General features: G+C 54.6%; 1 protein-coding gene across 1 annotated transcript in view; it reads left to right on the top strand.

Annotated features, from left to right (window-relative positions):
• The first annotated feature begins 22512 nt into the window (after positions 1-22512).
• Positions 22513-26771, top strand: part of AGTRAP (angiotensin II receptor associated protein) — a 27141-nt gene continuing 22882 nt past the window's right edge. Inside the window, exon 1 of the mRNA XM_063943876.1 lies at positions 22513-22651. Within this exon, the coding sequence (XP_063799946.1) occupies positions 22625-22651 (27 nt within the window). The 5' untranslated portion in view covers positions 22513-22624. The remainder of the gene's footprint in view (positions 22652-26771) is intronic.

The raw sequence follows: 26771 nt of genomic DNA, 5'->3' as shown, positions 1-26771 counted from the left end.
CTCTGGTCTGTTAGTATAAATAAAGCTGGCGGTCTTGCGTGTGACCTGTGACCTACTGACATGGGCGGCAGACATTTTGTGCCCTGGCACAGTATTTATGTTAATACAGAGTGACAGTTCACTTGGAGCCTGTGGTGTGATTGAGTGGAAGGCAGCCACTTTGTGGTGACTGGGAGGCGGCTATTAGCACGCACAGACATGGGTCCTCAGTGGGCGTGGTATGGGAATGTCAGGGGCGGTGACTGGGAGGAGCTAGTAGTGCACACAAATATGGCCCGCTCAGTGGGCGTAGTATGGGAGTGTCAGGGGCAGTGATTGGGGGGCGGCTAGTAGTGTGCCGCTTAGTGGGTGTAGTAAGGGGTGTCAGGGGCGGTAACTGGGAGGAACTAGTAGTGCACGCAGACATGGGCCACTCAGTGGTCATGGTATGGCAGTTCCAGGGGCAGTGACTAGGAGGCGGCTAGTAGCATGCACAGACATGGGCCGCTCAGTGGGTGTGGTATGGGAATGTCAGGGGCGGTAACTGGGAGGAACTAGTAGTGCACGCAGACATGGGCCACTCAGTGGGTGTGGTATGGCAGTTCCAGGGGCAGTGACTGGGAGGCGGCTAGTAGCATGCACAGACATGGGCCGCTCAGTGGGTGTGGTATGGGAATGTCAGGGGCGGTAACTGGGAGGAACTAGTAGTGCACGCAGACATGGGCCACTCAGTGGGTGTGGTATGGCAGTTCCAGGGGCAGTGACTGGGAGGCGGCTAGTAGCATGCACAGACATGGGCCGCTCAGTGGGTGTGGTATGGGAATGTCAGGGGTGGTGACTGGGAGAAGCTAGTAGTGCACGGAGACATGGGACACTCAGTGGGTGTGGTATGGGAGTGTCAGGAGTGGTGACTGGGAGGAGCTAGTAGTGCACACAGATATGGCCCACTCAGTGGGCGTGGTATGGGGGTGTCAGGGGAGGTAACTGGGAGGAGCTAGTAGTGTGCACAGATATGGAACGATCAGTGGGCGTGGTATGGGAGTGTCAGGGGCAGTGACTGGGAGGCGGCTAGTAGTCCCTGCATACATGGGCCGCTCAGTGGGCGTGGTATGGGAGTGTCAGGGGTGGTAACTGGGAGGAGCTAGTAGTGCACACAGATATGGAGCGATCAGTAGGCGTATTATAGGGTGTCAGGGTGTGTCGGTGCATAGCCGCAGGCATAGGAGGCCGTGGTCAGATGGAGACGCTGCAGTTTCTGTGGTGCGACTGATGACATGTGAGGTCTGTATTACAGGGTGTACCGGCGCTAATACCGGCGTCTCAGTCCTTGCACATCCGGCCGCACTGATGTACCGGGGAAGGCGTTTGTAGCAGTGGGTGTATAAGCTCACAGATGGGCGCCCGCCAACACTGCTGCAGTGACTCAGATCCCAGCCGATACCTCGTGCCTCTGCCCCGGGACCCCAGCATCTATCATTATTATCATTTATGTATTTAGCATCACAGATGTCTGCAGCTCTGTACAGAGAATAATTGTCATTGGTTTCAGCCCCTGACCCACAGGAGCTTGCACTCTATATTCCCTGACATATAAACGCACACTCATACACACTGGAACTATTTCCCCCAGAAGCCAATCACCCTAGCTGTAGTTATTAGGGGTGTGAGAGGAAACTGATTACATGGGCCCTGGCTTCTCGGAGGCGCCCAGTGGTGGCTCAGAATGGGCCCAGGATAGCTGTTACAGGGGGTGGGGAGGAGGGGACATGGGGGCAGGGGTGCACTCTGGAGGACGTCTCTCCCAATAGGTGCCGGCTGCTATGGGCGGGGCTATGTCATCTGCAGGAGGCATGGGAAGGGACTTTCTCCTAAGTGCGCATGCTCCCCACCCTAACGTCCCCGCCATCCTGTGGGTGCAGCAGCTGCTGAGGGGGACAAATGTCCTCTGTGTGGGCGCCAAAGCTGGGAAAGATACATTTTGTAGGGATGTGGCCATTCCTCCCCGGATTAACCCACACCTCTTCAGTACCGTGTCCCGTGGCTTCCCTTGGTATACATACATACATACATACATACATACATACATACATACATACATACATACATACATACATACATACATACATACATACATACATACATACATACATACATACATACATACATACATACATACATACATACATACATACATACATACATACATACATACATACATACTGGGAATAGCAACAAAATGTACTGGAAGCCGGGCAGAAGATGTAGCCATAAAACTACCTCTAAGCAGTGGTGCAGAGAGGGGGGGAGCAGGTACTATTTACCCGGGGCCCAGGCATGATAAAGAGGCCCCAAGTCCCCCACCACTCACCCTGCAGCACTTCTCCTCACACTGCTGTGTGCTGGGCTGCAGTGTGACCAGGGAGGGGCTTAAAGTACTATTTATGTCTGGGGGAGGGGGTTCCACCTCCCATGGTTAGGCCACACCCCCTGAAAAGTACCTGGGCCCAGCCAGGCCTCTAAGGCACAGGTTCTCAAACTCAGTCCTCAGGACCCCACACAGTGCATGTTTTGCAGGTCTCCTCACAAAATCGCAAGTGAAATAATTAGCTCCACCTGTGGACCTTTTAAAATGTGTCAGTGAGCAATTAATACACCTGTGCACCTGCTGGGTTACCTGCAAAACATGCACTGTGTGGGGTCCTGAGGACCAAGTTCGAGAACCTATGCTCTAAGGTGATCCATACAAGTCCAGATAGGCCTGTGTCAGGTTCAGGGGACCCAGGAGTGCGGCCGGCGTGGGACCAGCAGGATGCCACAAGAGGCTTCAATTATTCTGGTCATTTGCTAAAATTCAATTTGTCCATCTCATCATCACACAGATCTCGGGAGATGCCGGTGACAGCGCTGCAAGTGTGCACCACATACACAGAAAGCCTCCATACAGTATACATACGCTATATGTGTGTCTATATACACACACACACTTTCTATATGTCACCAGGTACATCTGTAACTATACGGACATGTACATTTATAGTGGCCTAGCTCAGCCAGACAGTAACTCTTATCTGTAAATGTGACAGGAATGGGAGTGATCCGCTGACCTCAGGACAGTGGGGAGGTATGTCAGTGTCTTCATATAAAGCTGTCCTCTTGTATGTCACTCCTTGTATCTCCTCCTAACACTGGTCTATGCTGCAACGTGTTCATGTCTCAATCATAACAGCAGTTTGGCAGATAAATGAGCGCTGCCGCGTGTCGTAAGACACCAACAGACACTGCAGTAATGCAACAGTGAGGACGTGCTGAGTGGCACTGGTGTACTGAACAAAAGCTGCTTTCTTACACCAAGCCGGGCTAGGCCATCACATGACTTCTTACATTACACCAAGGTCATGTGCATGTATCATGGGCATCAAACAGGTTTCTCCTGAAGGTGGGAGGCCATGTTTTCCTGCCATCAATGTTCTTTCCTCTGCTGGTGGGAGGCCATGTTTTCCTGCCATCAATGTTCTTTCCCCTGATGGTAGGAGGCCATGTTTTCCTGCCATCAATGTTCTTTTCCCTGTTGGTGAGAGGCCATGTTTCCTGTCATCAATGTTATTTTCCTTGTTGGTGAGAGGCCATGTTTCCTGCCATCAATGTTCTTTCCCCTGCTGGTGGGAGGACATGTTTTTCTGCCATCAATGTTCTTTCTCCTGATGGTGGGAGGCCATGTTTTCCTGCCATCAATGTTCTTTCCTCTGCTGGTGGGAGGACATGTTTTCCTGCCATCAATGTTCTTTCCCCTGCTGGTGGGAGGACATGTTTTCTTGCCATCAATGTTCTTTCTCCTGCTGGTGAGAGGCCATGTTTAACTGCCATCAATGTTCTTTCTCCTGCTGGTGAGAGGCCATGTTTTCCTGCCATCAATGTTCTTTCCCCTGCTGGTGGGAGGACATGTTTTCCTGCCATCAATGTTCTTTCTCCTGCTGGTGAGAGGCCATGTTTAACTGCCATCAATGTTCTTTCTCCTGCTGGTGAGAGGCCATGTTTTCCTGCCAACAATGTTCTTTCCCCTGCTGGTGGGAGGACATGTTTTTCTGCCATCAATGTTCTTTCTCCTGATGGTGGGAGGCCATGTTTTCCTGCCATCAATGTTCTTTCTCCTGCTGGTGAGAGGCCATGTTTTCCTGCCATCAATGTTCTTTATCCTGATGGTGAGAGGCCATGTTTCCTGCCATCAATGTTCTTTCCCCTGCTGGTGAGAGGCCATGTTTTCCTGCCATCAATGTTCTTTCCCCTGCTGGTGGGAGGCCATGTTTTCATGCCATCAGTGTTCTTTCTCCTGCTGGTGGGAGGCCATGTTTTCATGCCATCAGTGTTCTTTCTCCTGATGGTGGGAGGCCATGTTTTCATGACATCAGTGTTCTTTCTCCTGCTGGTGGGAGGCCATGTTTTCATGCCATCAGTGTTCTTTCTCCTGCTGGTGGGAGGCCATGTTTTCATGCCATCAGTGTTCTTTCTCCTGCTGGTGGGAGGCCATGTTTTCATGCCATCAGTGTTCTTTCTCCTGCTGGTGGGAGGCCATGTTTTCATGCCATCAGTGTTCTTTCTCCTGTTGGTGAGAGGCCATGTTTTCCTGCCATCAATGTTCTTTTCCCTGTTGGTGAGAGGCCATGTTTCCTGCCATCAATGTTCTCTCCCCTGCTGGTGGGAGGCCATGTTTTCTTTCTATCAATGTTCTTTCCCCTGCTGGTGGGAGGCCATGTATTCCTGCCATCAATGTTCTTTTCCCTATTGGTGAGAGGCCATGTTTCCTGCCATCAATGTTCTTTCGCCTGTTGGTGAGAGGCCATGTTTCCTGCCATCAATGTTCTTTTCCCTGCTGGTGGGAGGCCATGTTTTCATGCCATCAGTGTTCTTTCTCCTGATGGTGGGAGGCCATGTTTTCATGCCATCAGTGTTCTTTCTCCTGCTGGAAGGAGGCCATGTTTTCATGCCATCAGTGTTCTTTCTCCTGATGGTGGGAGGCCATGTTTTCCTGCCATCAATGTTTTCTGCTCATGTTTTTAAGAAAATACTGCTGCCAAAAGCAATTAATGGAAACACTTTTCTGTGCTGGACAAACAAAGCTGGTGGTTTCATGGAAAACTATAGGGCCTGATTCCCAGTTGTACGGTATTGCGCAGCGGGAGGAAGGTACAGGGAAGCGGCAATTCCGTACAGCTAATATGCTACTGCAGTAGGAGGGGTCTGGTGTAAATAGACACCTCCTACCAGCATCTGGAGACGCACCAGCGGATCGCTCTGCGGCAGGCTTGGACTGGCCCACACGGGTACAGGGGAATCCACAGGTGGGCCCCACTGCCTGGGGCCCCACCTCCTGCTCTAAGGATCAGGTTCCAGACTGTGCACTTGAATTATACATTGTACATATGTTACTTTATACTGGACTATGGTGCATTCTCTACAGTGCATTGCTGTTATTAATCTGAAACATTATCATGCATGCAGCAGCTGAATTACTGTATATATTTATGAAGCCGCCCAGACGTTGCACTCTCTAATGGTTAGTCAAACCAATGAGATGTCAGGCCACACCCCCTCTGTGGACTGGCCACACCCCTAAACATGGGCCTTTCCTATTGCATTCCCCCGGTGGGCCCTACATGCCCCAGTCCGACACTGCTCTGCGGGACCATCGGTCATCTGGGCAACCTTAGTCTTACTTAGGATGGCCCTCTAAGATCTGCAGCCGACGCTGACCTTGCCACTCCCACAAAATGGAGTTTTGTAGAATGGACCCGGTCACTGTCCCCTGGCCCACCACCATACACCCTCAGCATGTCAATCAGGCTGGGGCTTAGGGGGCTCCTGTACCCGTTCAGTACATGCGCAGTTCCCCCACCCCCTTCAGGCTAACGTACAAGTATACTCCCCCCTCTCCCCTACCCCTTAACCCTCCCGTCCCACAGCCTAACCTACCCCCAGTGGTGCCTGACCTTAACCTACCTACCGGAGGTGCCTAAACCTAATCCACCCATTCCTTAGTGTCTAAATCTAACACCTCCCCCCCCCCCCCGGTGGTGCCAAATCCTCCCCCCTCCCCTCCTAGCAGCCTAACCCTACCACTTCCCCTGACATGATGCGTGGAAATAGCGTAGTAGGAGGGAAAGGCTGCAGCGATAACCCGTCAATCTGTGGTGGTCATTCTGAGTTGATCGCTAGCTGCATTCGGTCGCTGTGCAGTGATGAGGCAAAAAAAAGGCACTTCTGCGCTTGCGTATGCGGTGCAATGCGCACGTGTGACGTACTTTCACAATGGCCGATGTAGTTTCACACAAGGTCTAGCGAAGCTTTTCAGTCGCAGTGCTGGCCGCAGAGTGATTGACATGAAGTGGGCGTTTCTGGGTGTCAACTGACGGTTTTCAGGGAGTGTTCGGAAAAACGCAGGCATGCCAGGAAAAACGCAGGCGTGTCTGGGCGAACGCAGGGCGTGTTTGTGATGTCAAAACAGGAACTGAACAGTCTGAAGTGATTGCAAGCGCTGAGTAGGGTTTGAGCTACTCTAAAACTGCACAAAAAAACTTTGCCGCCGCTCTGCGATCCTTTCGTTCGCACTTCTGCTAAGATAAGATACACTCCCAGTGGGAGTTGGCATAGCGCTTGCACGGCTGCTAAACATTGCTAGCGAGCGATCAACTCGTAATGACCCCCTGTGAGCATAGTCTAATCGCCACACATGTATAGCGTTGGGCGAGCATAGTAACGACTGGACAATAGCAGAACGGGTATCCGGGCCTCTGCGCTCTGCAGCCTCTTACATCAAGTCCGAGAGTAAAGGGAAGAATTAGCTATAAGCCCTTCACCCGTCCACACACGAGGCCTTAGAGCCTGGGAAACAATATCCCCCACCAGAAACACATTTACACCTCATGTGGCCCCAGGCAAGATTCCTGTTTGGGGGGCCCCCTCCCTCAAACAATCCAGAGCCCTATAGGTTGGCCCCGCCTTACCCCCTCCATTAACTAATCTAAGTGGGTGATTTCTCAAGCTGTGGATTGTAGAAAAGCGTCACGCTATGTAACCACACCCTGTCTGGAAGTAGCCCCGCCCTGTTTTACAGCATTTCCAGAATGTACCAAGACCCGGACGCCGGGTTTACGATGCGGAGGGTAACACCAGCAAACGCTGGCCTTACCTTATACAAGCCTATGGGCTTCTTTCTGCATCGGTGCCGTCATAGGGATCTGAACGGATCCCTCTGAGCTTCCCCTGCGGCCGCTGTGTCACTCTGCGCATACGCAGATGGTCTCCTGGGTCATAAACCCAGAGGTCCAGGGTCCATCTCAGCTGCTGTGCTGGCACCTGGTGAATGTGGTAATTGCGCTCGGTAGCACGGACGCCAGCCCGCTGTAATCTCACTGATGTGTGGGTTATTTCCTTACCAAATAAATGATGAGTTTGTGAATCTTGTCCAAGCGTTGAGTCCCTGTTAGATGTCACCCATCCATGTGACATCACTGTGACGTATTAATACCTGTGGGACCCACGGTCACATCCCCCCCCCCTCCCCTCACCTTGCCTTGTATCAGCAGCGGATGGCTTCTGAAGATGGCGCCTGCTTAGACAGTGCCGCAGTCTACTATTCTGCTCCAGTGTCATCTCTCAGAATAGATGACATAAAAGATGGAGGGGGGGGACATACTGCTCCGGGGGAGGGTGTGCTTTGGTGGGCGGAACTTGGCTTCGGTGCACCCATTACAGACAGGCCAGTAATATCTACACCTGCAGTAGAGAGCAGTAATTACACTACATTCTGCTGTGCTGCGGTCACTTACAGAGTGCAGAATGGCCACGTGTAACGAGACTGGTTCCGCCGCAGGTATATACATGTGGCGCCTGCTGATTGGCTGTTCCCTGCGCTGTGACTGTCCGGGATTTCCCATGGCCGTTCCCATTCACTGAAAGTTTGATGGAAAGGGAAGAATCTGAGGAAGAATTTACCAGCGGACAAATGAGCGTATTTGCGGAGCGCGCCCGGAGCGCTTGTATTGGCGGCAGGGTTTATGTCATCACTTTCCCCTCACACACCACACAATGGCCTGGTTCAGCAGAGTCTGTGTGAGGGTACAGCACGAGGTCTCCTGTATGTGCTGCGTACATGTCTTCCCTCAGGACACGTCTCATAATCCTCTATTATTCACTGACCCCGCCAGCTGCCGGCGAGCCGCTAAGCTCACAGTTACTGTAAGGGAGAGGGCCTAACATACACCCGATGGTGGAAGATGCCGCACTGCGCCACCATTGTCCATTTACACAAGACACCTCCTGCGGCATTCGCAAATTATCGCACTGCCGGTATATACTAAGTGGCATCGGCTGTGTAATAACATCCATTACAGAATCAGACCCAAACCTCACAACCTCTTTATACCTCTTCCCCACCTAGGTCCCGGGTCTGACCCCAGATTTGGAACACAGGCCCTCATTCTGAGTTGTTCACTTGCTGCTAATTTTAGCAGAATTGCTAATAGGCTAAAATCCGTCAGTTCTGCGCATGCGTATGTACAGCAGGGCGCACGCGCTAAGCAATTTTACACAAAACTATGCTATTTTACTCACGGCGAACAAAGCTTTTCAGTCGCACTGCTGATCGTAGTGTGATTGACAGGAAGTGGGCGTTTCTGGGTGGTAACTGAGCGTTTTCCGGGAGTGTGCTAAAAACCGCAGGTGTGCCAGGTAAAAACGCAGGAGTGGCTGGGGAAACGGGGGAGTGGCTGGCTGAACGCAGGGCGTGTTTGTGACGTCAAACCAGGAACTAAACAGACTGAGCTGATCGCAGTGTAGGAGTAGGTCTGGAGCTACTCATAGGGGGTCATTCCGAGTTGTTCGCTCGTTATTTTTTTCTCGCAACGGAGCGATTAGTCGCTAATGCGCATGCGCAATGTCCGCAGTGCGACTGCGCCAAGTAATACCCCTTTTACACTCGCAGAAAAATCCCGGGATATTGCACGTGAACGCGCATCATCCCGGGATTCTTCTCAGTGTAAATGGGTACAGGGACAATTTCCCGGGACGAGCATCCCGGGATTTCATCCCAGGTCAAAAGCAGGGTTGGTCCCGGGACCGTCCCGGGAAGCTGGGTAGTGTGAAAGGGTCCGTCCCGGGATTCACTATCCCGGGACTGTTAAAAGGACTCGGATTGGAGCTTTCTTGGGCTCAGAAAAGCTGATGTCATCTTTTCTGAGCCCAAGGCCATTTCTAATGACATACTAATGCATTTGCAGGGATATCCCGGGATCAGTGTAAATGGGGCTGTCCCGGGTCGATCCGAGGTCTTAATGCAGTGTGAAAGGGGTCAGTCCCGGGAATGCATCCCGGGAGTGACCCGGGAGTGCGAGTGTAAAAGTGGTATAAATTTGCTATGCAGTTAGGTAATTTACTCACGGCATTACAAGGTTTTTTCATCGTTCTGGTGATCGTAATGCGATTGACAGGAAGTGGGTGTTTCTGGGCGGAAACTGGACGTTTTATGGGAGTGTGTGAAAAAACGCTACCGTTTCTGGGAAAAAACGCGGGAGTGGCCGGAGAAACGGGGGGAGTGTCTGGGCGAACGCTGGGTGTGTTTGTGACGTCAAACCAGGAACGACAAGCACTGAACTGATCGCAGATGCCGAGTAAGTGTGGAGCTACTCAGAAACTGCTAAGAAGTGTCTATTCGCAATTCTGCTAATCTTTCGTTCGCAATTTTGATAAGCTAAGAGTCACTCCCAGTAGGCAGCGGCTTAGCGTGTGCAATGCTGCTAAAAGCAGCTAGCGAGCGAACAACTCGGAATGAGGGCCATAAACTGCAAGGAAATTGCTTTCGTTAGCATAGCAGAATTGCTAAGATACGCTCCCAGTGGGTGGCGGCTTTGTGTTTGCATTTCTGCTAAAAGTAGCTAGCGAGCGAACAGCTCAAGATGAGGGCCACAGTTCCAAACCAAGAAGGTGATTCTGAGTTGTTCGCTCGCTAGCTGATTTTAGCAGCATTGCACACGCTAGGCCGCCGCCCTCTGGGAGTGTATCTTAGCTTAGCAGAATTGCGAATGAAAGATTAGCAGAATTGCGAATAGAAAATTCTTAGCAGTTTCTGAGTAGCTCCAGATTTACTCCTACACTGCGATCACCTCAGGCCGTTTCGTTCCTGGTTTGACGTCACAAACACGCCCTGCGTTCGGACAGCCACTCCCCCGTTTCTCCAGAGACTCCCGCGTTTTATCCTGGCACGCCTGCATTTTTCCGCACACTCCCAGAAAACGTCCAGTTTCCGCCCAGAAACACCCACTTCCTGTCAATCACACTCCGATCACTTCAACGATGAAAATTCTTCGTTCTGGCGTAAATCTACTAAGTTTTGAGCTAAAATACTTAGCGCATGCGCACTGCGTACCATGCGCATTTTCGAATTAATCGCTCCGTTGCGAAAATCGGCAACGAGCGATCAATGCGGAATGACCCGCCAAGTCAGACCCAGGACTGGTGCCTTTCCACCACAGCTCTGACCCGGATTATTCCCAAGTTTGGAGCCGTTTACACTGCACACGGGAGTCTCAGCTGCAGTAACATACTTCGGCTTTGCCCCTGATGTCACTGGCCCCGCCCCCAGAGTATGTCATCGCTGCAGGAAACAGCCAGTAGCGTGGTGGAGCTGCTCGGTCAGCCCTGGTCTCTGCGTGGCCGGCATTTGCCTGATGGGTAGCCCGGCCCGAGTTTTTGTTGTTTAGAAACCCAAAGCTTAGTTACTCTGCGGCTTCTTGCACTGGGTTATGGTGGGGGGGTCGACACGTCGCACTAGGTTATGGTGGAGGGTCACCACGTCGCACTGCGTTATGGCGGGAGGTTGCCACGTCACACTGGGTTATGGTGGGGGGTCGCCACGTCGCACTGCGTTATGGAGGGGGGTCGCCACGTCACACTGGGTTATGTTGGTGGGTCGCCACGTCGCACTAAGTCATGTTGGAGGGTCGCCACGTCGCACTGGGTTATGTTGGTGGGTCGCCACGTCGCACTGGGTTATGGCGGAGGGTCGCCACGTCGCACTGGGTTATGGCGGAGGGTCGCCACGTCGCACTGGGTTATGGCGGAGGGTCGCCACGTCGCACTGGGTTATGGCCGGAGGGTCGCCACGTCGCACTGGGTTATGGCGGGAGGGTCGCCACGTCGCACTGGGTTATGGCGGGAGGGTCGCCACGTCGCACTGGGTTATGGCGGGAGGGTCGCCACGTCGCACTGGGTTATGGCGGGAGGGTCGCCACGTCGCACTGGGTTATGGCGGGAGGGTCGCCACGTCGCACTGGGTTATGGCGGGAGGGTCGCCACGTCGCACTGGGTTATGGCGGGAGGGTCGCCACGTCGCACTGGGTTATGGCGGGAGGGTCGCCACGTCGCACTGGGTTATGGCGGGAGGGTCGCCACGTCGCACTGGGTTATGGCGGGAGGGTCGCCACGTCGCACTGGGTTATGGCGGGAGGGTCGCCACGTCGCACTGGGTTATGGCGGGAGGGTCGCCACGTCGCACTGGGTTATGGCGGGAGGGTCGCCACGTCGCACTGGGTTATGTTGGAGGGTCGCTACGTCGCACTGGGTTATGTTGGGGGGTCGCCACGTCGCACTGGGTTATGGTGGGGGGTTGCCACGTCACACTGCGTTATGGTGGGGAGGTCGCAACGTTGCAATAAGTTATGGTGGGGGGGTCGCCATGTCGCATTGGGTTATGGTGGAGGGTCGCCACGTTGCACTGGGTTATGGTGGGGGTTCGCCACGTCGCACTGGGTTATGGTGGAGGGTCGCCACATCGCACTGGGTTATGGTGGGGGGGGGTCGCCAAGTCGCACTGGGTTATGGTGGGGGGTCGCCACGTCGCACTGGGTTATGGTGGAGGGTCGCCACGTTGCACTGGGTTATGGTGGAGGGTCGCCACGTTGCACTGGGTTATGGTGGAGGGTCGCCAAGTCGCACTGGGTTATGGTGGGGGATCGCCACGTCGCACTGAGTTATGGTGGAGGGTCGCCACGTCGCACTGAGTTATGGTGGAGGGTCGCCACGTCGCACTGAGTTATGGTGGAGGGTCGCCACGTCGCACTGGGTTATAGAATTTGTCGGCAGATAAGAACCACTTGGCCCATCTAGTCTGCCCCTTTTTTTTTTTTTTTAATTATTTTTTATCTCTAACCTTATGGTTATGGTGGGGGTTCGCCACGTTGCACTGGGTTATGTTGGAGGGTCGCCAAGTCGCACTGGGTTATAGCGGGGGGTCACCACGTCGCACTGGGTTATAGCGGGGGGTCGCCACGTCGCACTGGGTTATAGCGGGGGGTCGCCACGTCGCACTGGGTTATGGTGGAGGGTCGCCACGTCGCACTGGGTTATGGTGGAGGGTCGCCACGTCGCACTGGGTTATGGTGGAGGGTCGCACTGGGTTATGGTGGAGGGTCGCCACATTGCACTGGGTTATGGTGGGGGTTCGCCACGTCGCACTGGGTTATGTTGAAGGGTCGCCAAGTCGCACTGGGTTATAGTGGGGGGTCGCCACGTCGCACTGGGTTATGGTGGGGGATCGCCACGTCGCACTGGGTTATGGCGGGGGCGTCGCCACGTCGCACTGGGTTATGGCGGGGGATCGCCACGTCGCACTGGGTTATGGTGGAGGGTCGCCACGTCGCACTGGGTTATGGTGGAGGGTCGCCACGTCGCACTGGGTTATGGCGGAGGGTCGCCACGTCGCACTGGGTTATGGCGGAGGGTCGCCACGTCGCACTGGGTTATGGCGGAGGGTCGCCACGTCACACTGGGTTATGGTGGGGGGGTCGCCACGTCGCACTGGGTTATGGTGGGGGTCGCCATGTCGCACTGGGGCTGACCAGTCAATCTAAGGGCCCCCTGTACAGGAGAAAGTAGATTGTTATGTACACATTCTATTACAGTAGATCCCATTCATGCTGAACATATTGCCACACACCCAGGTATCATAATGACTTACTGTAGGGCCATAAGGAGTGGCCTGTAACCGCTGACAAGGTACCTGGATATTATACGTAGCAAATCACAGGGGGCAGAAGCCATGGTTTGGTGCTAGTCAAGAGAGGGCAGGGGCTAACAAGTGGTAGATATTGGTAAGTATGGGCGGGGTGGGAGTATAAGGGAGGTCAGGGTATAAGCCAGGTATATTGGTAACTATGGTCAGGGGAAGTGGGTAAGGGGGGGTCAGGGGATATTGGAAACTATGGATGGGGGCCATAAGGAAGGTCAGGGAGTAACAAGCTGGATATATTGGTAACTATGGGAGGTCAGGGGGTAACAAGTCATATAGATTGGTAACTATGGGTGGGGGCGGATGATCAGGGGAGAGGGTAAGGGGGGTCAGGGGGTAACAAGTCAAATATATTGGTAACTATGGGCTGGGTGGGAGTATATGGGAGCTCAGAGGGGAACTATGGGTGGGAGGTTATAGGAGGGGTCAGGGGGTAACGATGGGCGGGGTTATAGAGGGGGTTAGGGAAAAACTATCGGCAGGGGGTATAAGGGGGTCAGGGGGTAACTATGGGTGGGCGGTTATAGGAGGGGTCAGGGGGTAGCTATTGGCAGGGGGTATGGGGTGGTGCGAGGGAAACTGTGCAGAGGAGTATAGGAAGGTCAGTATGGGTGTGGAGGGGTCAGGGTGTAACTTTTGGCGGGTGGGGGGGGTATAGTGGGTCAAAGGGAAACTATGTACAGAGGAGTATAGGGGGTTTACTATGGGTGTGGGGGAGTCAGGGGGTAACTGTTGGCAGGGGCGGTATGGATGGGGTTAGAGGGAAACTATGTACAGAGAAATATAGGGGGGTCACTATGGGTGTGGGGGGTCAGGGGGTAACTATGGGCGGGCGGTATGGGGGGGTAGGGGGTAACTGTCACAACTGAGGGCCTGAGCTGACGGGAGGCAGCCTCAGTTGTAGGGGCTGAGGTGTAAAGGAACCTGGGAGGTTGTATCAGACCCCTAGACATGTAAGTAACATGTAGAAGAATTGCCCAAAGGCGTGACCACGACAACCAAAGTAAAAGTCAATGATGTTTATTATGACAACTCCGTAACACAGCAGCAGTAAAAGAAAACATAAAAATCAGCAGAGGATAAATACAGTTCCTGGGTTCTACAGGGTGGCAAGGGCCACAGGGCTCTGGTAGTGTGAGATAGTTCTTATAATCTTCTAGTTGGAAAGTCCTTACCAGGCCCGACTGTAGCAATGGAGATAGCCCAGGATCGTACCAGCTGGTGTTCCAGGAAAAGCTGGGCTGCTGTGGATAAAACGGCTGCTGTGGGTACTGGCTGGAACCAGACTGATGTTAGCACGGAGTGGATACTGGCTGGAACCAGTTAAATAATAAATGTAGCTTGAGAGTGATGAAATAATAATACCGGTGATAAATGGTAATCTGTAGAAAAGGGTACCGGCACTTTAAGAAGAGCTGATCTCTGCTGGAAGCTGATTGCTGTAAGCAGGTGGATCTGTAGCTGGAAGCAGATGAATCCAAATGGATAGGAGAGTCAGGCTACACCGCAGGTGGAATGCTGGTGCAGGTCTCTTTAGTGGAGGTTTGGAGACAGGAACTGGAACCTGGAAAACAACCACAGGAGAGAGACAAACAGGAACTAGGTTTGACAACCAAAGCACTGACGCCTTCCTTGCTCAGGCACAGATTACTTATACCTGCAGCAAGGAAGGGATTGGCTAGGCAATTATGCAGATTTACAATGGTAACAACAGATTGGTGGAAATGAACAGGTGACAGAATCCAAGATGGCTGCGCCCATGCAGACACTTGGAGGGAAGTTTGGTTTGTAATCCATGTGGGAATTAAAACAGTAATGGCGGCGCCGGCCACAGGAGACGCCAGACTGATAAGTGCACACTTAACCACGCGGGCACAGCGGAGGCCGCGGCTGACGTAATCACCACTCTGACACTCTGCATGCAGAAACTCAGGAACAGCGGCGGAGGCCGCGGGAGACGCCATTCCGGATGTTACAGGCGTTGCGGTGACCGCGTCTCAGAGTGACAGGAGAGGAGGCAGGAATGTGGACATCAGTATGACAGATGGGATCCGGTCCTGGAACGCTGAACCAGCCTTAGAAGGCATCTGATGGGTAAGTAATGGCGTCCAGATACCCGGATCGTGACAGTAACTATTGGCAGAGGGGGTATATGGTGGGTCAGAGGGAAACTATGTACAGAGAAGTATAGGGGGTCACTATGGGTGTGGGGGGGTCAGGGCGTAACTATTGGGGGGGTATAGGGGGTCAAAGGGAAACTATGTACAGAGGAGTATAGGGGGTCACTATGGATGTGGGGAGTCAGGGGGTAACTATAGGTGGGGTATGGGGCGTGTCAGGGGGTAACTATGGCCGGGTGGGGTATGTGGGGGACGTCAGAGGGTAACTATGGGCGGGTGGAGGTATAGAGGGGGTTAGAGGGTAACTATGGGCAGGTGGGGGTATAGGGGGGGTTAGAGGGTAACTATGGGCGGGTGGGGTATGTGGGGGACGTCAGAGGGTAACTATGGGTGGGTGGAGGAATAGGGGAGGTCAGAGGGTAACTATGGGCGTGAGGGGTATGTGGGGGATGTCAGAGGGTAACTATGGGCGGGTGGGGGTATAGGGGGGTTAGAGGGTAACTATGGGCGGGTGGGGGTATAGGGGGAGTTAGAGGGTAACTATGGACGGATGGGGTATGTGGGGGATGTCAGAGGGTAACTATGGGTGGGTGGGGGTATAGGGGGGTTAGAGGGTAACTATGGGCGGGTGGGGGTATAGGGGGAGTTAGAGGGTAACTATGGGCGGATGGGGTATGTGGGGGACGTCAGAGGGTAACTATGGGCGGGTGGAGGTATAGAGGGGGTTAGAGGGTAATTATTGGGCAGGTGGGGTATAGAGGGGGTTAGAGGGTAACTATGGGTGGGAGGGGGTATAGAGGGGGTTAGAGGGTAACTATGGACAAGAGGGGTATAGGGGGGGTTAGAGGGTAACTATGGGCGGGTGGGGTATGTGGGGGACGTCAGAGGGTAACTATGGGCGGGTGGGGATATAGAGGGGGATAGAGGGTAACTATGGGCGGGTGGGGTATGTGGGGGACGTCAGAGGGTAACTATGGGTGGGTGGGGGAATAGGGGAGGTTAGAGGGTAACTATGGGCGTGAGGGGTATGTGGGGGATGTCAGAGGGTAACTATGGGCGGGTGGGGGTATAGGGGGGTTAGAGGGTAACTATGGGCGGGTGGGGGTATAGGGGGAGTTAGAGGGTAACTATGGGCGGATGGGGTATGTGGGGGATGTCAGAGGGTAACTATGGGTGGGTGGGGGTATAGGGGGGGTTAGAGGGTAACTATGGGCGGGTGGGGGTATAGGGGGAGTTAGAGGGTAACTATGGGCGGATGGGGTATGTGGGGGACGTCAGAGGGTAACTATGGGCGGGTGGAGGTATAGAGGGGGTTAGAGGGTAATTATTGGGCAGGTGGGGTATAGAGGGGGTTAGAGGGTAACTATGGGTGGGAGGGGGTATAGAGGGGGTTAGAGGGTAACTATGGACAAGAGGGGTATAGGGGGGGTTAGAGGGTAACTATGGGCGGGTGGGGTATGTGGGGGACGTCAGAGGGTAACTATGGGCGGGTGGGGATATAGAGGGGGATAGAGGGTAACTATGGGCGGGTGGGGTATGTGGGGGACGTCAGAGGGTAACTATGGGTGGGTGGGGGTATAGGGGAGGTTAGAGGGTAACTATGGGCGTGAGGGGTATGTGGGGGATGTCAGAGGGTAACTATGGGTGGGTGGGGGTATAGGGGGGGTTAGAGGGTAACTATGGGCGGGTGGGGGTATAGGGGGAGTTAGAGGGTAACTATGGGCGGATGGGGTATGTGGGGGATGTCAGAGGGTAACTATGGGTGGGTGGGGGTATAGGGGGGGTTAGAGGGTAACTATGGGTGGGTGGGGGTATAGGGGGAGTTAGAGGGTAACTATGGGCGGGTGGGGGTATAGGGGGAGTTAGAGGGTAACTATGGGCGGATGGGGTATGTGGGGGACGTCAGAGGGTAACTATGGGCGGGTGGGGGTATAGAGGGGGTTAGAGGGTAATTATTGGGCAGGTGGGGTATAGAGGGGGTTAGAGGGTAACTATGGGTGGGAGGGGGTATAGAGGGGGTTAGAGGGTAACTATGGATGGGAGGGGTATAGGGGGGGTTAGAGGGTAAATATGGGCGGGTGGGGTATGTGGGGGACGTCAGAGGGTAACTATGGGCGGGTGGGGATATAGAGGAGGATAGAGGGTAACTATGGGCGGGTGGGGTATGTGGGGAACGTCAGAGGGTAACTATGGGCGAGTGGGGGTATAGAGGGGGTTAGAGGGTAACTATGGGCGGGTGGGGGTATAGAGGGGGTTAGAGGGTAACTATGGGCAGGTGGGGTATAGAGGGGGTTAGAGGGTAACTATGGGCAGGTGGGGTATAGAGGGGGTTAGAGGGTAACTATGGGCAGGTGGGGTATAGAGGGGGTTAGAGGGTAACTATGGGCAGGTGGGGTATAGAGGGGGTTAGAGGGTAACTATGGGCGGGTGGGGTATAGAGGGGGTTAGAGGGTAACTATGGGCGGGTGGGGTATAGAGGGGGTTAGAGGGTAACTATGGGCAGGTGGGGTATAGAGGGGGTTAGAGGGTAACTATGGGCGGGTGGGGTATAGAGGGGGTTAGAGGGTAACTATGGGCAGGTGGGGTATAGAGGGGGTTAGAGGGTAACTATGGGCGGGTGGGGTATAGAGGGGGTTAGAGGGTAACTATGGGCGGGTGGGGTATAGAGGGGGTTAGAGGGTAACTATGGGCGGGTGGGGTATAGAGGGGGTTAGAGGGTAACTTTGGGCGGGTGGGGTATAGAGGGGGTTAGAGGGTAACTATGGGCGGGTGGGGTATAGAGGGGGTTAGAGGGTAACTATGGGTGGGTGGGGTATAGAGGGGGTTAGAGGGTAACTATGGGCGGGTGGGGTATAGAGGGGGTTAGAGGGTAACTATGGGCAGGTGGGGTATAGAGGGGGTTAGAGGGTAACTATGGGCAGGTGGGGTATAGAGGGGGTTAGAGGGTAACTATGGGCAGGTGGGGTATAGAGGGGGTTAGATGGTAACTATGGGCGGGTGGGGTATAGAGGGGGTTAGAGGGTAACTATGGGCGGGTGGGGTATAGAGGGGGTTAGAGGGTAACTATGGGCGGGTGGGGATATAGAGGGGGATAGAGGGTAACTATGGGCGGGTGGGGTATGTGGGGGACGTCAGAGGGTAACTATGGGTGGGTGGGGGTATAGGGGAGGCTAGAGGGTAACTATGGGCGTGAGGGGTATGTGGGGGATGTCAGAGGGTAACTATGGGTGGGTGGGGGTATAGGGGGGGTTAGAGGGTAACTATGGGCGGGTGGGGGTATAGGGGGAGTTAGAGGGTAACTATGGGCGGATAGGGTATGTGGGGGATGTCAGAGGGTAACTATGGGTGGGTGGGGGTATAGGGGGGGTTAGAGGGTAACTATGGGCGGGTGGGGGTATAGGGGGAGTTAGAGGGTAACTATGGGCGGGTGGGGGTATAGGGGGAGTTAGAGGGTAACTATGGGCGGATGGGGTATGTGGGGGACGTCAGAGGGTAACTATGGGCGGGTGGGGGTATAGAGGGGGTTAGAGGGTAATTATTGGGCAGGTGGGGTATAGAGGGGGTTAGAGGGTAACTATGGGTGGGAGGGGGTATAGAGGGGGTTAGATGGTAACTATGGATGGGAGGGGTATAGGGGGGGTTAGAGGGTAAATATGGGTGGGTGGGGTATGTGGGGGACGTCAGAGGGTAACTATGGGCGGGTGGGGATATAGAGGGGGATAGAGGGTAACTATGGGCGGGTGGGGTATGTGGGGAACGTCAGAGGGTAACTATGGGCGAGTGGGGGTATAGAGGGGGTTAGAGGGTAACTATGGGCGGGTGGGGGTATAGAGGGGGTTAGAGGGTAACTATGGGCAGGTGGGGTATAGAGGGGGTTAGAGGGTAACTATGGGCAGGTGGGGTATAGAGGGGGTTAGAGGGTAACTATGGGCAGGTGGGGTATAGAGGGGGTTAGAGGGTAACTATGGGCGGGTGGGGTATAGAGGGGGTTAGAGGGTAACTATGGGCGGGTGGGGTATAGAGGGGGTTAGAGGGTAACTATGGGCAGGTGGGGTATAGAGGGGGTTAGAGGGTAACTATGGGCGGGTGGGGTATAGAGGGGGTTAGAGGGTAACTATGGGCAGGTGGGGTATAGAGGGGGTTAGAGGGTAACTATGGGCGGGTGGGGTATAGAGGGGGTTAGAGGGTAACTATGGGCGGGTGGGGTATAGAGGGGGTTAGAGGGTAACTATGGGCGGGTGGGGTATAGAGGGGGTTAGAGGGTAACTTTGGGCGGGTGGGGTATAGAGGGGGTTAGAGGGTAACTATGGGCGGGTGGGGTATAGAGGGGGTTAGAGGGTAACTATGGGTGGGTGGGGTATAGAGGGGGTTAGAGGGTAACTATGGGCGGGTGGGGTATAGAGGGGGTTAGAGGGTAACTAACTATGGGCAGGTGGGGTATAGAGGGGGTTAGAGGGTAACTATGGGCAGGTGGGGTATAGAGGGGGTTAGAGGGTAACTATGGGCAGGTGGGGTATAGGGGGGGGGTAACTATGGGCAGGTGGGGTATAGAGGGGGTTAGAGGGTAACTATGGGCAGGTGGGGTATAGGGGGGGGTAACTAAGGGCAGGTGGGGTATAGAGGGGGTTAGAGGGTAACTATGGGCGGGTGGGGTATAGAGGGGGTTAGAGGGTAACTATGGGTGGGTGGGGTATAGAGGGGGTTAGAGGGTAACTATGGGCGGGTGGGGTATAGAGGGGGTTAGAGGGTAACTATGGGCAGGTGGGGTATAGAGGGGGTTAGAGGGTAACTATGGGCAGGTGGGGTATAGAGGGGGTTAGAGGGTAACTATGGGCGGGTGGGGTATAGAGGGGGTTAGAGGGTAACTATGGGCGGGTGGGGTATAGAGGGGGTTAGAGGGTAACTATGGGCGGGTGGGGTATAGAGGGGGTTAGAGGGTAACTTTGGGCGGGTGGGGTATAGAGGGGGTTAGAGGGTAACTATGGGCGGGTGGGGTATAGAGGGGGTTAGAGGGTAACTATGGGTGGGTGGGGTATAGAGGGGGTTAGAGGGTAACTATGGGCGGGTGGGGTATAGAGGGGGTTAGAGGGTAACTATGGGCAGGTGGGGTATAGAGGGGGTTAGAGGGTAACTATGGGCAGGTGGGGTATAGAGGGGGTTAGAGGGTAACTATGGGCAGGTGGGGTATAGAGGGGGTTAGAGGGTAACTATGGGCGGGTGGGGTATAGAGGGGGTTAGAGGGTAACTATGGGCGGGTGGGGTATAGAGGGGGTTAGAGGGTAACTATGGGCGGGTGGGGTATAGAGGGGGTTAGAGGGTAACTATGGGCGGGTGGGGTATAGAGGGGGTTAGAGGGTAACTATGGGCAGGTGGGGTATAGAGGGGGTTAGAGGGTAACTATGGGCAGGTGGGGTATAGGGGGGGTAACTATGGGCAGGTGGGGTATAGAGGGGGTTAGAGGGTAACTATGGGCAGGTGGGGTATAGGGGGGGGGGTAACTAAGGGCAGGTGGGGTATAGAGGGGGTTAGAGGGTAACTATGGGCGGGTGGGGTATAGAGGGGGTTAGAGGGTAACTATGGGTGGGTGGGGTATAGAGGGGGTTAGAGGGTAACTATGGGTGGGTGGGGTATAGAGGGGGTTAGAGGGTAACTATGGGCGGGTGGGGTATAGAGGGGGTTAGAGGGTAACTATGGGCAGGTGGGGTATAGAGGGGGTTAGAGGGTAACTATGGGCAGGTGGGGTATAGAGGGGGTTAGAGGGTAACTATGGGCGGGTGGGGTATAGAGGGGGTTAGAGGGTAACTATGGGCGGGTGGGGTATAGAGGGGGTTAGAGGGTAACTATGGGCGGGTGGGGTATAGAGGGGGTTAGAGGGTAACTATGGGCGGGTGGGGTATAGAGGGGGTTAGAGGGTAACTATGGGCGGGTGGGGTATAGAGGGGGTTAGAGGGTAACTATGGGCGGGTGGGGGTATAGAGGGGGTTAGAGGGTAACTATGGGCAGGTGGGGTATAGGGGGGGGTAACTATGGGCAGGTGGGGTATAGAGGGGGTTAGAGGGTAACTATGGGCAGGTGGGGTATAGGGGGGGGGGTAACTAAGGGCAGGTGGGGTATAGAGGGGGTTAGAGGGTAACTATGGGCAGGTGGGGTATAGGGGGGGTAACTATGGGCAGGTGGGGTATAGAGGGGGTTAGAGGGTAACTATGGGCAGGTGGGGTATAGGGGGGGGGGTAACTAAGGGCAGGTGGGGTATAGAGGGGGTTAGAGGGTAACTATGGGCGGGTGGGGTATAGAGGGGGTTAGAGGGTAACTATGGGTGGGTGGGGTATAGAGGGGGTTAGAGGGTAACTATGGGTGGGTGGGGTATAGAGGGGGTTAGAGGGTAACTATGGGCGGGTGGGGTATAGAGGGGGTTAGAGGGTAACTATGGGCAGGTGGGGTATAGAGGGGGTTAGAGGGTAACTATGGGCAGGTGGGGTATAGAGGGGGTTAGAGGGTAACTATGGGCGGGTGGGGTATAGAGGGGGTTAGAGGGTAACTATGGGCGGGTGGGGTATAGAGGGGGTTAGAGGGTAACTATGGGCGGGTGGGGTATAGAGGGGGTTAGAGGGTAACTATGGGCGGGTGGGGTATAGAGGGGGTTAGAGGGTAACTATGGGCGGGTGGGGTATAGAGGGGGTTAGAGGGTAACTATGGGCAGGTGGGGTATAGAGGGGGTTAGAGGGTAACTATGGGCAGGTGGGGTATAGGGGGGGGTAACTATGGGCAGGTGGGGTATAGAGGGGGTTAGAGGGTAACTATGGGCAGGTGGGGTATAGGGGGGGGGTAACTAAGGGCAGGTGGGGTATAGAGGGGGTTAGAGGGTAACTATGGGCAGGTGGGGTATAGGGGGGGGGGTAACTATGGGCAGGTGGGGTATAGAGGGGGTTAGAGCCATACTTGCCTACCTGCCCCTCTCCATGAGGGAGAAAATGCTCTGTTCCTGGACTTTCCTGGTAATGTATGATTGCCATCACCTGTGGTGAGCTAGGTAATTGATAAGAAAGGTGTTTCACCACAGGTGATGGCAATCATACATTACCAGGAAAGTCCAGGAACAGAGCATTTTCTCCCTCATGGAGAGGGGCAGGTAGGCAAGTATGGGTAGAGGGTAACTACGGGCAGGTGGGGGTATAGGGGGGGTAACTATGGGCGGGGGGGGTCAGGGGGTAACGATGGGCGGGGGAGTCAGGGGGTAACTATGGGCGGGGATAGGTGGATAGGTCAGGGACCCACGTGACTCTTGCACCCAGTATACTACAGCCTGTGACATCGCATGCTGGCATTTGTAGTGCCACTGACTACACACCGGACTCTGTAACGTAGCAACGCGTCCCCCGCTCGGGTGTCACATGACCCCCCTGTCACATGATCCCCGGCCACGCCCACTGGCGGGTGGTGTCGGTGCGGCGCAGAGCGCTGAGGAGACATGGAGCTGCCGGCGGTGAACCTGAAGGTGAGAGACCGGGAGAAGAGCGGAGGGGGCAGGGGCAGATAGCCGGGGGGCACGGGGGTAATAGAGGAGGGGGGGCAGATAGCCGGGGGGCACGGGGGAAATAGAGGAGGGGGTATATGAGTACTGGGGACATATGCTGTGGGGGGGCAGGGGTATATAAGAGTACAGGGTACATATGCTGTGGGGGGGGCAGGGGTATATAAGAGTACAGGGTACATATGCTGTGGGGGGGGGGGCAGGGGTATATAAGAGTACTGGGTACATATGCTGTGGGGGGGCAGGGGTATATGAGTACTGGGTACATATGCTGTGGGGGGGGCAGGGGTATATAAGAGTACTGGGTACATATGCTGTGGGGGGGGGGCAGGGGTATATAAGAGTACTGGGTACATATGCTGTGGGGGGGGGGGCAGGGGCATATAAGAGTACTGGGTACATATGCTGTTGGGGGGGAGGGGGTGTATGAGTACAGGGTACATATGCTGTGGGGGGGGAGGGGGTATATAAGAGTACTGGGTACATATGCTGTGGGGGGGGGGCAGGGGTATATAAGAGTACTGGGTACATATGCTGTGGGGGGGCAGGGGTATATGAGTACTGGGTACATATGCTGTGGGGGGGGCAGGGGTATATAAGAGTACAGGGTACATATGCTGTGGGGGGGGGCAGGGGTATATAAGAGTACTGGGTACATATGCTGTGGGGGGGCAGGGGTATATGAGTACTGGGTACATATGCTGTGGGGGGGGCAGGGGTATATAAGAGTACTGGGTACATATGCTGTGGGGGGGGGCAGGGGTATATAAGAGTACTGGGTACATATGCTGTGGGGGGGGGCAGGGGTATATAAGAGTACTGGGTACATATGCTGTGGGGGGGGGCAGGGGTATATAAGAGTACTGGGTACATATGCTGGGGGGGGGGGGCAGGGGTATATAAGAGTACTGGGTACATATGCTGTGGGGGGGGGCAGGGGTATATAAGAGTACTGGGTACATATGCTGTGGGGGGGGGGGGCAGGGGTATATAAGAGTACTGGGTACATATGCTGTGGGGGGGGGCAGGGGTATATAAGAGTACTGGGTACATATGCTGTGGGGGGGGCAGGGGTATATAAGAGTACAGGGTACATATGCTGTGGGGGGGGGGGGCAGGGGTATATAAGAGTACAGGGTACATATGCTGTTGGGGGGGAGGGGGTGTATGAGTACAGGGTACATATGCTGTGGGGGGGGAGGGGGTATATAAGAGTACTGGGTACATATGCTGTAGGGTGGGGCAGGGGGTATATAAGAGTACTGGGTACAGATGCTGTGGGGTGGGGCAGGGGGTATATAAGAGTACTGGGTACAGATGCTGTGGGGGGGGCAGGGGTATATAAGAGTACTGGGTACATATGCTGTGGGGGGGGCAGGGGTATATAAGAGTACTGGGTACATATGCTGTGGGGGGGGCAGGGGGTATATAAGAGTACTGGGTACATATGCTGTGGGGGGGGGCAGGGGTATATAAGGGTACTGGGTATGTATGCAGTACTGGGTACTTATGCTGTATTGGGGGGGGGCAGGGGTATATGAGTACTGGGTACATATGCTGTGGGGGGGGCAGGGGTATATAAGAGTACTGGGTACATATGCTGTGGGGGGGGGGCAGGGGTATATAAGAGTACTGGGTACATATGCTGTGGGGGGGGCAGGGGTATATAAGAGTACAGGGTACATATGCTGTGGGGGGGGGGCAGGGGGTATATGAGTACAGGGTACATATGCTGTGGGGGGGGGGCAGGGGGTATATAAGAGTACTGGGTACATATGCTGTGGGGGGGGGGGCAGGGGTATATAAGAGTACTGGGTATGTATGCAGTACTGGGTACTTATGCTGTATTGGGGGGGGCAGGGGTATATGAGTACTGGGTACATATGCTGTGGGGGGGGCAGGGGTATATAAGAGTACTGGGTACATATGCTGTGGGGGGGGCAGGGGTATATAAGAGTACTGGGTACATATGCTGTGGGGGGGGGCAGGGGTATATAAGAGTACTGGGTACATATGCTGTGGGGGGGACAGGGGTATATAAGAGTACTGAGTACATATGCTGTGGGGGGGGCAGGGGGTATATAAGAGTACAGGGTACATATGCTGTGGGGGGGGCAGGGGTATATAAGAGTACTGGGTACATATGCTGTGGGGGGGGCAGGGGGTATATAAGAGCACAGGGTACATATGCTGTGGGGGGGCAGGGGTATATAAGAGTACAGGGTACATATGCTGTGGGGGGGGGCGTATATAAGAGTACTGGGTACATATGCTGTGGGGGGGGCAGGAGGTATATAAGAGTACAGGGTACATATGCTGTGGGGGGGGCAGGGGTATATAAGAGTACTGGGTACATATGCTGTGGGGGGGGCAGGGGGTATATAAGAGCACAGGGTACATATGCTGTGGGGGGGGGGGCAGGGGTATATAAGAGTACAGGGTACATATGCTGTGGGGGGGGGCGTATATAAGAGTACAGGGTACATATGCTGTGGGGGGGGCAGGGGGTATATAAGAGTACAGGGTACATATGCTGTGGGGGGGGCAGGGGTATATAAGCGTATTGGGTATGTATGCAGTACCGGGTACTTATGCTGTATTGGGGGGGGGGGCAGGGGTATATAAGAGTACAGGGTACATATGCTGTGGGGGGGCAGGGGGTATATAAGAGTACAGGGTACATATGCTGTGGGGGGGGCAGGGGGTATATAAGAGTACAGGGTACATATGCTGTGGGGGGGCAGGGGTATATAAGCGTATTGGGTATATATGCAGTACTGGGTACTTATGCTGTATTGGGGGGGCAGGGGTATATAAGTGTATTGGGAATGTCTGCAGTACTGGAGGGGGGGTGGCTGTGGGGCAGGGGTATATAAATGAGGGCACACGGAGGCAGTGCTGGTGTACACTGGGTACATATGCTGTATTGGAGGGGGGGCAGGGGTATATAAATGAGGGCACACAGAGGCAGTGCTGGTGTACACTGGGTACATATGCTGTATTGGAGGGGGGGGCGGGGGTATATAAATGAGGGCACACGGAGGCAGTGTTGGTGTACACTGGGTACATATGCTGTATTGGGGGGGGGCGGGGGTATATAAATGAGGGCACACAGAGGCAGTGTTGGTGTACACTGGGTACATATGCTGTATTGGGGGGGGCAGGGGTATATACATGAGGGCACACGGAGGCAGTGCTGGTGTACACTGGGTACATATGCTGTATTGGAGGGGGGGCGGGGGTATATAAATGAGGGCACACGGAGGCAGTGCTGGTGTACAGTGGGTACATATGCTGTATTGGAGGGGGGGCGGGGGTATATAAATGAGGGCACACGGAGGCAGTGCTGGTGTACAGTGGGTACATATGCTGTATTGGAGGGGGGGGGGCAGGGGTATATAAATGAGGGCACACAGAGGCAGTGTTGGTGTACACTGGGTACATATGCTGTATTGGAGGGGGGGCAGGGGTATATAAATGAGGGCACACGGAGGCAGTGCTGGTGTACACTGGGTACATATGCTGTATTGGAGGGGGGGGCAGGGGTATATACATGAGGGCACACGGAGGCAGTGCTGGTGTACACTGGGTACATATGCTGTATTGGAGGGGGGGGGCAGGGGTATATACATGAGGGCACACGGAGGCAGTCCTGGTGTACACTGGGTACATATGCTGTATTGGAGGGGGGGGGGGCAGGGGTATATACATGAGGGCACACGGAGGCAGTGCTGGTGTAGACTGGGTACATATGCTGTATTGGAGGGGGGGCAGGGGTATATACATGAGGGCACACGGAGGCAGTGCTGGTGTACACTGGGTACATATGCTGTATTGGAGGGGGGGGGCAGGGGTATATACATGAGGGCACACGGAGGCAGTGCTGGTGTACACTGGGTACATATGCTGTATTGGAGGGGGGGGCAGGGGTATATAAATGAGGGCACACAGAGGCAGTGCTGGTGTACACTGGGTACATATGCTGTATTGGAGGGGGGGGGGCAGGGGTATATAAATGAGGGCACACGGAGGCAGTGCTGGTGTACACTGGGTACATATGCTGTATTGGAGGGGGGGGGCAGGG

Source organism: Pseudophryne corroboree, chromosome 10 (genome assembly GCF_028390025.1).
Source record: "Pseudophryne corroboree isolate aPseCor3 chromosome 10, aPseCor3.hap2, whole genome shotgun sequence".
NCBI lineage: Eukaryota > Metazoa > Chordata > Amphibia > Anura > Myobatrachidae > Pseudophryne > Pseudophryne corroboree.
This window is presented reverse-complemented; position numbering and strand designations above follow the sequence as displayed.